This window comes from Harmonia axyridis, chromosome 6, assembly GCF_914767665.1.
Source record: "Harmonia axyridis chromosome 6, icHarAxyr1.1, whole genome shotgun sequence".
Classification (NCBI taxonomy): Eukaryota; Metazoa; Arthropoda; class Insecta; order Coleoptera; family Coccinellidae; genus Harmonia; species Harmonia axyridis.
Window position 1 is genome coordinate 39,305,741 of NC_059506.1, and position 10,581 is coordinate 39,316,321.

Sequence of the window (10,581 nt, forward strand, 5' to 3'; positions counted from 1 at the left end):
TAGTAACTTATGACTGTAAATTATAAAAGTCTATGATTTTTGATAAATTCTTATTCGTCCAATATTTTTCCCCGATAAATTCGAATCCCCAAATATTTTCGAATATCATCATAAATTGAATAGCAGAGATCGACAAAGACGGTTTATTCTCAAAATTATCCTCTTTGAGCATTATTGACAGATACTTTTCAACTAAATTGTCTTCTGAATTCGACATAATATGGGTCTGCCTCTGGTTCGTCCATCCATCTGTAGCCACGCAGATGCTCCGGTATGTAATCCACTTCGGTTTCTTCGAACTCCTCGACAATCTCGATCTTCTCTCCCTTGGGGGCCGCCGGACACACCCTCTGGGGCTGCACTGGAGCCGGCGGTTGGGGCGGTCCAAAGAGTCTTCTACGCGGTGGCATACCTGTGAACAATGTTCATATTTATGCAACTGGCATCATTTTTAAGCAGGTGCCAATGCCAATTGCTGAAGCAGCAGTTTATACAGTAGGAATTTCTGAAATGGTCAAGGTTTACCCTTAAAAAATAATCGGGGACCAAAATAGGCCCTTGGGGCACACCCGCATTTACATCAAATGAGCCTGAAACGGGAAAATATGCTAAATATGCTATCTCGATCTTTTTTGTTGGCTTCTCAACTTCCTCCAGTGGTTTCTCAGATGAAAAATGAAATTAAACACGCTCTGGAACCTTACCACCAGGTTCTCCGGCCAGGATATTCCTTCTGGGCAACATCCCACCAGGTGCCCTAGGTGTTGCTCCGGGAGCCACAGGTCTAGCAATCCTCCCAACTCTGGGACGTCTTTGTGGCATAGGCATAGGCATCGGCATGGGCATCGGCATCGGCATAGGCATAGGCATTGGCATTGGTGATACCGGCGCGGATATCGGAGGTCCTTTTGGATATACAGCAACTCCTTGGGATGGTGGAGTGACCACAGGTCTTCGTTGGTCGCCTTCTTCAGGGCGATTGAACTCCAACATAGTCCTTCCTGCGAACAGATGGGTATCGAAATACATTTTGAGGAAACATGTCCATGACTTTTGGTACTGATTTGCAATTTTATCGGACTTTGGGGTATTGGCAAAGAGATAATCTACCTTTAGTCCATCTCCTGGAATTCTCAGGACTGTCCGGATCGTACACCTCGGAGGAAAAGCTAGCCTCTTTCACCCTCTTGAGGACCTTCGGCGTGGTTTCCGGCGGTCTGGAACAAGGCGGCTTCTTCGGTTCCGGCGGAGGTGGCGGTTTTGGCATACAAGGCGCAGGTCTGGGCATACAGGTGGCCGGTTTCGGCCTGCCCGTCGGAGTCCTCGCCGGAGAAGTCGGTCTCGAAGGGGTCCGTTCCGGAGATATTATCTGAGAGAACGGTTATGTAGCGCATATTGTACACGCATTGGATTCACTCACCTGCTGAGCCTGCCACTGGGCCCTCTGCTCCGCCTGGCTCATCTGCTGATCCATCGTCATCGTCGGTATAGCCAAGGACGGCGGCGACGTCACCGGTCCGGGCGCCATCAACGAAGCCGGTACCATGGGACTGCCGTAACTGTCGCCCAACAGCTCTGGAGGGAAGACGTCCTCCTCTCTGAGATCCATGAAGCCAATATCCTCCCTCGGCCTTTGAGCCCTTGAAATCGTACGGTATCGTGAATATCGCGCGGAACCACAGTTGGACCCTTGAGGGACACCCGAATATAGCGACAAACCTGACGTGGGGCGCCATCTGCTGGAAGACGTCCGGTTGACGTGGAGGAGTGGGCGATCTGAAACGATGCGTCGGCAGTGGGCCGATCTTCTGGTGCGGTGGTGTCTGCCAGCCGAAAAGTTGTCTTTGGGGAGCTATCGGGGAAGGCAGGTCTTCTATCGGCGGCAAGGGCTGGTCCAGGATGGTCTCCTGGTAGGGGAACCGGCCCTCGTACTCGTATCCCATCAGTTCCTCCGGGTAGGGACCTGGGGGAGGTGCCGGAGGCAGACCGGACATCATCTCCCTATAGTCTTCAGCCTGAACGGAGATTGTCGTTGAGAGCCAAACTTTGCGATGAAGTAGGACAGGACTCACCTCGGAGTAGAGTTTCTGCGATTCCTCATAACCGGCATGCTCTCCTATGGGGAAGTAGCGTCTAGCCATCGGCATTCGCCTTTGTACCATTTGTTGGCCGGCCTGGAAGCCTTGATCTTTCTTGGCGAAGTCTATTCGATGTCCCATCAGTTCTCTTCTCAGCGCCATAGCATCCATTTCTGGCGAGCCCATCGGAGAGGTTGGTCTTGGTGTAATCTGAATATTTGTTCCTCAAGATAATTAGCAATAAGACCCAGTGAGTGACCCCACTTTGAAAAAGTATAATAGAATCTTTCAATTTTCTTTTTGAATTGTTCCTTACACTATTGTGAGGAAACAAATATTTTTTGAGGGAAAATTAAAAGGTCCTACTTAGGAATTCAATAGAATCAGCTGAGTAGATAACGTAGATTACGAAAATGCTTGCAGTTCAGCGATTGGTCCATTATTTCCGTAATTATAGGTCTAAAACTGATATTTTCAAACGAATTTTTGATGATATTCTCGAGGCTGCGAATTCTCCTAGAACTTGAAACTTTAACATGTTTTAGATCACAGCTGGATCTATAAAAAACGTTTTTGTTTGATGGGGTTGCGACCAATATTTGTGAAGATATAACGATTTTCATAAACTGTGAGATCTACGAGAAATCGGTGAGCAGAGTTAGACTAAACAATCCCAAATCAGCCAAATTTCGCTTATTGTATTTTGAGTAGAAACCTCAGATTCAGGAGTGAACTCACCGCCATCCTCGGAGACGGCATTCCACGGCCTACCACCGGCGGCGGCTGTACCTGGACGGGCGACGGTGGCGGCGTCGGCAGTTCCCAAGCCGAGGGGCCCAGCCTGACCGGACTGGGTATCTCCTCCCTCAAGATCTGCTGCATGGTCTTCCTCTCCGGCATGCCTGGACTGGCCAGGAACGACTCGTCTTCCTGTCCGAAGATGTCAGGGACCCAATAGGCCTCCGGCGGAGGCGCCCACGGCGGCGACGGTTCCGGCGTCGGTGGCTTCGGGGGCCTCGTCTGAAACAAAAGGATAGACGTCGCGGCGTCACTTCGTTCTCTACGCCACCTACCGGTGAGGGCATTCCAGGACTGGCCAAAAAGTCAGGTTCCTCTTCTTCCATGAAAAGATTTTCTGGAGTTTTTTCCGGAGTGCCGTACAACAGATGGAATCGTCCCGGTGCCATGGGCGGAGTAACCGGGGGCGGCGACGGGGGTCTCGGAGAAGGAGGGTAGCCTGCAAAAGTAAACGGTGGAGTTTGGGGAACATACTTCTCGGTGAAATAAACATTTACTCATGTCCTGTTCATCGAACAGATCCGGAGGTTCTTCTTCGAACAGTTCTGGCATATCCTTCGCCTGAAACAGACACATCATAGTAGTCCATCAGAGTGAAAGTGTGTATGCTTTTCGGGGGCCTACCTCGTCTGCCATCTTCTTCAGATACTCCATCCTGTCTGGATCACCCAGAGAGATGTTGAGGAACTCCTCTTCCTCGGCGTTTATCATGTCCTCGTATTCCTCGAACTGTTCGCCCGACATGTCTTCCTCGATAACCTCCCTGGCCAGTTGGGTGGGTTGGGTTTTTCTTGCCAATTGAACCTTCGTAGATCCGATGGTCACCTGCTTCGCTCTGGACTTTGGTCTGCTCGGGTCGTAGAAATCTGTAATAGTTCAAGGTCTAAAAGCTCACCTCCGAGACTTCAATTTACTTTGTCAACTTAAATTTTGACATCCTAGTGTATACATAAGCTTTTAATGAGCTTACCTTCGGGTATCTCGTGCTCCATCAGCCTCTGCTGAAGCGTTATCGCAGGCGAGTAAGCGGCATAGTCCTCCTCGGCGGGCACCAGGTCTATATCCGCCATCTCCTGCGATACGTCGAACATGATGTCCGCGTCCTCCTCCCTGGCCAGCATCTCCTTCAGCGGATCGTACCATTCGTGCAACCCCTCGAACTTGGGGGTGTCCATGTAGTCTTCCGGGTCTGTCGGCACCAGGTCGGGCATCGTCTGGGAGTATGGGAGATCGTGAAAGCTTCATCGGATCGACACGAGGTTCGCTTACCTGATAGATGATATCCTCGTGCGCCAGAGGGTCGAATTCCTCGAACTGCACCTCGCCAGGCACCTCTATCGCTTGTGGTCTGAGACTCGGAGGGGTGCTGTACTGGAAGCGCTGGCTAGGTGGCAGACCTTGAGGAGTACCCGGAGTTCTCGGCATCATGCCAGGACCTCCCACGGAAGGAGGTGTCAGGGCGCGGGGCGGTGGAGGTCCTACGAATGGAAAACTGTCACTAACGTAATGCTTCTCAAGAGCCCTCAGTGTTGGATAAGAGGTTTTTGATAAATTACATTGATACATGCAAAAAATATTCAGGTCCTTACCTGGTGGCGTCCTTGGAGAAACCGCCTGGGGGGCGGGCGGCTTGGGTTGTAAGATCGGCCATTGGGCCCTCTCCGCTTCCATCTCCGACTGGATGTAGGCGTCGTACTCGGCCTGCTTGTGTGCGTACATCTGCTCCAGCTTCTCTTGCGTTATCACCTCCGGCAGGAAGTAACCTGGATCCCTAAGAAACTCCGGCGTGTCCATCTTCGGCGGGCTTGGAGGCGGCGACTCGTAAGCTGGCGGCGTCTCGGCGTCGAAATCGAAGCGGAGGTCTCGCCTCACCGGCCGTCGCGGCGTCGACGGGGATTTCGGCGTCGTCATTCCCACCTTGGCCGAGATGGCCGGCGACGTCTCCAGACTCCTATCCGCGTGCTCTGCTATCCTCTTCAGCGCGTCTAGAGTCGCCCAGGGAGGGGTTTCTGCTGTGATACCTGGGGCCGACGGCTGCGCAGTTCATAATTTTCAATACGAAGAAAAGAGTTGATTCCTATTAAGGTAAACATCAAAAAGAAGTCACTTACCACTGACTCGGGTATGGAACCCTCCGAAACCGTCATCCCCGGCTGCGCACCCCTTGCGGCCATTCTAGGGTCAACAAAAGGAGAAGGTGCGGCTTGAAGAGTCAATGGTCAAGTTAAAATCGCGAAATACTAACAGTGAGTCTACAAACCTGCCCCCTCGCGAGCGAAGTACTGCTCGGCCGGTTGGAACTTCTCCATCGGTCGGATGTCGAACTCGTCGGCCCTGTACCTCAGCTGTTCCCCAAGCTTTCTTATCTCCGGATGCTTGCTGAACACCGGAGGCGTCCGCAACGCATCTGGCCGGTCTGGAGCCACTGAGAATCGACGTCAAGTGAATTTAGCAACTCCGATACGATCTAGACTACTCACGTTGTTGGTAGAGCTCGTACAACCTCTCCAAGATTTGGTATTCTCTTTCCATCTCGTCGTATATGTCATCTGATTCAGGAGAACCGGATGTGACAAAGTTAGTAACTTCGTCCACCGGTCCTCTGGCTTTGGCTCCCTCCTGTTCTTCAAGGGCGGCTTGCTACAAAGCAGAAATACAGGAAAATGTGAATAATACGTAGTGGAGTAAGCTTACCGGGATTCCAGACGTTCCTGCCATTTGCTCGGCGGCGAACTTATCCGGGAACGCCTCTTTGGTCTCTTGCAGTTTCTTTTCCAGTCTCTCCTTCATCTCCTGCATCTCTATCGTACCTTCAGGTTTCTTGCCTGCTTGAAATGGCGATATTATCTATTCTCATTATGGTAATATGGTTTCAACTTACCAACTTTCCTAGGGATGCCTCCTTTCCTTGGTATCCCTTTCCCAGGAATGGCTTTACCCCTATCTGTTTTACTCGGTTTTTCCGAAGGTATTTCCCCTTCGCTTGCCGCCGCTGTCACTTTCACTGGAAAATGTTCACGTTAATTCAGCATATGTAGATTGAGCGCTCTCACCTTTAGAAGTTTTGGGTTTTGGAACCCCGGGTCTCTTAGAAGGACCTGTTGGTATTCCGGTTTTCGTCTCTACCACCTTCGCTTTCTTCTCCTGCTCTTCCAGTTGTTTCTTCTCGCCGGGTTTCAGTAATGCCCCTTTGGCTTTTCCTTTGTTCAGCCCGGTTCTACCTGCCGGTTTCTTCTTCTTGTCTGCCGCTGCATCTTTGCGCTGTTTCTCCTCCTGGGTTTCGACGACCGCTTCAGGCTTTTCCACCATCACTTTGATCACCTGGAAAGAATTTATACGCAGAATTGAGAGAAAACGTCTACAAAAAACTTGAAATCTCAACAAAATAAGCGAATATATACCGTATCTTCGTCTGCGACCAGTTTGACCTCCATCTTGGGAGACGGTTTGGGGCTAGGCTCCATTCCAACAGCCTCCTCAGCCTCCATCTCCATCAGCATCCTCCTCTCGTCGTCATCCAAGGTGGCCAGCGCTTCTGCGATCATGGCGTCGTGCCTATCCAGGTCGGCCTCCATCTCCCTGAACCTCTGCTGCTCCTCGAGTATCAGAGGATCGACTTCCTCCTCCTTCCCAGGTGGTTCCTCCGTCTCCATTGCGTCGACCTCGGCGAGGATGTCTTCCATATTGAACGACGTCTCTAGCAGCTGGATTACTTCGGGATCCTCCGCGTCCAGTTCCCTCCTGGGTGAAATCGACCTGTCGCTGGGTGCTTGTGTAACGTCGGCTGCTGAGACGCCTGGCGATACTGCTTCCTCTGGTGGTGGGGTCTCCGGACCCTCCAGGTCTATGGGTTCCCTGACTTCGATCAGGTTCGAGCCCCAGGTCGGAGGGGGCAGTTCTTCCTCCAACAATCCTCCTTCCCCTTCTCCTGGTAGGACGCCTAGGGGTGGAGCTGGACGGTCGATGTTTTCGAAGGGGGATTTTCTTGCCCTTGATTTCCTACCCCTGGAAAATAAAGGAGGGGGTTTAACAATTAGAAGATTATTTGGATTAATCGATGCTTACATGAATATGCTCTCATCTGGCATGACTCCAGCTGTGGGGTTTCAAAAAAGTAAATTATGAGTAATTGTAGAAGTAGAATTATTGAAAAGGGGTAATGGACGTTGTCAGAAAATTTCTCAAAAGAAAGCAACTCATGCCCTACTTTCATACCTTCACCTCTTTTATAAAGATATTCAATCAACTTACTTTCTTCCAAGATCTTACACTTCTCAGCTTCGTCTGGAGTTTCGGGTCTTGGCTCCATAATGGCGAAGGAGGTCTCGCTAATGTGACCTTGTGGTTCCATCCTCTTAACATCTGTAACAACACGAGTAAAGACAACATAGTCATCAACTAATGAACCGATTTAATTGTGTCTTCATAGACTGACCCCACTCCATTCTCACCTCTTGGGAATACTGCATGCTGCGGATTGTCCCAATCCAGAATAGGATCTTTCGAAATGGCGTAGTAAACGTGCACTCCGAAATTGGGTATGTCTTGCGCTGCCACGTACTCCCTCAGATCGGGAGAGTAGTCGGTGCTGAAGGGAGGCCAGTCTCCAATCTCCCCCCTTATCCTCTTCAGGTAATGGTCTTTCATCGCCTTCTGTTCCTTATCGATGATCTGTCTGGCGACTGCTGCCAACTGGAAGAAAGAGAAGAAGCTCAAAAAGGTTTGAAACGCGTTGCGATCTATCGGAAATAGAGATAGACGAATTGTTTCCTTTTTAAAGGAACAACTTACATCGTAATCTTCCCCAAACTCCTCTAGCTCCTCTTTGGCGTTGGGGTTCTCTGTGAAGGGTCCGGCCAATCTGTGTCGTTGGAGGACGAACAGAAGCAGCTTCAGATAGTCGAGCCTAAGTTTGTCTGGACCACTGGCTGCGTCTCTTAGTTTAGAGAACCAGGACGCTGCTAAGATCCGATCTGAAAGAGAATCGGTGAATGAAGAATATAAACTTGAGGAATCTCACAGATATTCGAAAATCATAGATTTTAGCCACTGTCGGAGCTAAGAATATGCCATAGAAGCACACTTGTTCCTGGTATTAAAAAGTTGTGGAAAACTTTCTCGAGGAAGGACTCAGTTGATTCTGGTAGTCTTACCCTCGGTGCAATTCAGAGTCAGGATCAGGGGTTTGGCAAATTTTGCGTAAAATTCGAAATCAGTCTTGCCGACCTCCCCCATTGCATCGACCATTGTTTAGCCGTCCTGTGATGTTTCGGATCTGTCGTGGCCACCAGATTGTCTTCTAATATTGTGTACATAAGAAATTACTGAAATTTTGACGTTAATTCGGATATTTCAAAATCGCGAACTTGTTTTTCGACGACAAGGACGAGTTGCCATGATTGGATCCTCCTGTCATGCACTGTCATGTTCACGTCGATTAATTGTTTTGTGATGCGTGAAAATTTGTGAGTGTCCTACCCGTCGATCCAAATTCACGTTTTGCTTCTTGTTGAGTGCCTCTTCACGTATTCAGGTGAACATTTTACACCATTAATCTTTCATTCCCTTTTTTCTTTTATTATGTTAATTCGTTGTTTTCCAGTCATGGACGATATGAAAAACCTATTCGAAGGCAAATACCACAAAAGTGGACACTACGACCACAGACATGGATATTCCACGACAGACAAGTACCATCGTTACGCTTACAGAGAACCAAAATTCGACCCGCCTCAATATTGCAGCAGATATGAAAAGGAAACGTACCACATAAGTCAGTCTACCCTGTGCCTGCCTCATCACGGCAAGAACCCCAGCAAATCCACCCTATGCATGCCCTATCACCAGCATAAAACTCCCAGTAAATCGTCTCTATGCTCCCCCAAGAAATACACAAAACCAGTGATAGATTCCGACGTTGCCAGCCTGCCCTACTACATAGTACCAGTTCTGTACGTGCCTCACAAGCCTCTTTACGATGCCAAACAAATGGTGGAGCCGCACGCGTACAAAGCTTACCACTGCAAGTCCAAGAGTCAGCTGCAGAAGGAAGCGAAACGTGCTCCAAAGTTGTCCGACTCCAAGTCCTTGCTGAACCTTTACAAAAACAAGCGCCAGAAGAACAGTTACGATCGTCCTCACGTCCCTAAGCCTGACAAGTACTCGTTCGAATATTACGACGAATACTTCCGAAGATACGTGGAAGAGAAGAAGTCCTCGTCCGACATCAGCTTCTGCACCGAAAAATCCTACTGTCGTCTACCTTTAACCCCCAAGCTGTCATCCAAATTCACGGAAGAGACCTCCGGGTTGGCCTCGGAGAGGAGGAAGTCCATCTCCAAGGATTTCCCGGAGCTGTTCGGCCTGCACACGTCCAAAACCACGGATTTCGCTTTGGACCGGCGCAACGTGCACGAAGAACCCACCTGGGATTCCCCCAGAACCACAGACGCTTTCATAGAGACCGAGATAGCGGTGAAAAGTTGCATTTCGGCCCAAACTTCTTTCGAGAACTTCAATTGGCGCAAGGAGGCGCGTTTGGTAGGGACGGAGACGCAGGGAACGCAGACCTTCCTGAAGGACATAAAGAAAAACGTCCTGTTGATGCCGAAGAGGGAGATCAGCAGGGGGGAGTCTATACCAGAAGAGGTGCCGAAGAGTATCTACGAGGGGAAGGTGTTAAATCCGCAGTTTAGTGAGGGACAGTTGAACAAAAGGAACAGGAAATCATTCGTAAGTAGGAAATATACAGGGGTGTTTCCTTTGGGTATAAGTTTTTCCGGAAAACGCTCTGACAGGTTAATTCCAATTTGGAGAACACATGGTCGAGTTTTCGGGTGAATTTGAATTTTTCCTACCTTTCCAAACAGTAACAGTCTCTTTACTGAACGTTTTCTCTTTAAGATTCTTGTTACTTCACTTGTATTTACAGAAATAACAGGCTGGACAGTTTCATAAAGGTCACCCTGTATGATTGACACTCTATCTCATGGTTTTAATTTTCACTTTTGCAGGGTTTCAACAGAAGCTCTCCAAGATTCGCAGTTAGTAGACTGACAAAATCCGCCGTTTCGAGTTCTTACAGTCCCGGAAAGAAGAGTTCTAGAAAAAGTATGGATTCAGAAAAAACCAGCATAGCTTGAACAATGCTGTTTCGTAGTGAAGTCATCAATCATGTTGTTATGTCTTACGCATCTCATTAAATTGTGTACCCGTGTTGATTCACGAATTTAACTCAAGTCCTACTGGTGATTAATTTGAAAAATTTTATTGAAAAATTGAACACAACAAGCATAAGAACATAAGTAACATTTCGACAACTTTCTGTCAGACGAAAAAAATATTTTTTTCGGCAACCGTCCGGGAAGTGCTCACTTCCCGGACGCTTCTTCTCTGAGGCCGGGAAAGTAGCATTTCCCGGCCTAGTCCGGAAAGTACGTACTTCCCGGACTAGGCCGGAAAAGAATCATAGAATCCATAGCAACCGAGATAACGGCTGACAGTTCAAATGAAATTGGTTGTCAAAAATTTTCATGTTTTTTGATCGCAATCGCAATAAAATATGGAAAGCAGCAGCGATAGTGTTATTTTACATGGTTGCCGAAAAAATATTGTACGCAACACGCCCGAAAATAGTTTTTTTGGACTCACAGACTCGCCTACGCTCGTCCTGGAAGTCTGTCTATTCGTCCAAAAAAACCCTATT

General features: G+C 48.8%; 2 protein-coding genes across 3 annotated transcripts; one reads left to right on the forward strand and one right to left on the reverse strand.

The window, feature by feature from the left end:
* Window positions 1-129: 129 nt before the first annotated feature.
* Window positions 130-8,279, reverse strand: LOC123683343 (titin-like). 2 transcript variants are annotated; one of them, XM_045622330.1, is made up of 25 exons: window positions 8,030-8,279; window positions 7,668-7,849; window positions 7,328-7,568; window positions 7,128-7,238; window positions 6,942-6,972; window positions 6,278-6,881; window positions 5,930-6,197; window positions 5,758-5,880; window positions 5,571-5,701; window positions 5,357-5,516; window positions 5,137-5,301; window positions 4,988-5,079; window positions 4,466-4,910; window positions 4,146-4,354; window positions 3,847-4,090; window positions 3,501-3,742; window positions 3,374-3,437; window positions 3,152-3,315; window positions 2,817-3,098; window positions 2,073-2,288; window positions 1,720-2,015; window positions 1,421-1,640; window positions 1,111-1,369; window positions 705-1,001; window positions 130-412 (listed from the first exon to the last, which is right to left on the reverse strand). In XM_045622330.1, the coding sequence occupies exons 1-25, from the start codon at window positions 8,121-8,123 to the stop codon at window positions 189-191; spliced, it is 5,364 nt and encodes a 1,787-aa protein (XP_045478286.1). In that variant the 5' UTR covers window positions 8,124-8,279; the 3' UTR covers window positions 130-188. The 2 variants fall into 2 exon arrangements, with proteins under 2 accessions (XP_045478286.1, XP_045478285.1); XM_045622329.1 differs by having other exon boundaries at window positions 5,571-5,704.
* Window positions 8,268-10,096, forward strand: LOC123683344. Its single transcript, XM_045622331.1, has 3 exons — window positions 8,268-8,409; window positions 8,479-9,608; window positions 9,890-10,096. Exons 2-3 carry the CDS (start codon window positions 8,481-8,483, stop codon window positions 10,016-10,018), a joined length of 1,257 nt encoding a protein of 418 aa, XP_045478287.1. The 5' UTR covers window positions 8,268-8,409; window positions 8,479-8,480; the 3' UTR covers window positions 10,019-10,096.
* Window positions 10,097-10,581: the final 485 nt, after the last annotated feature.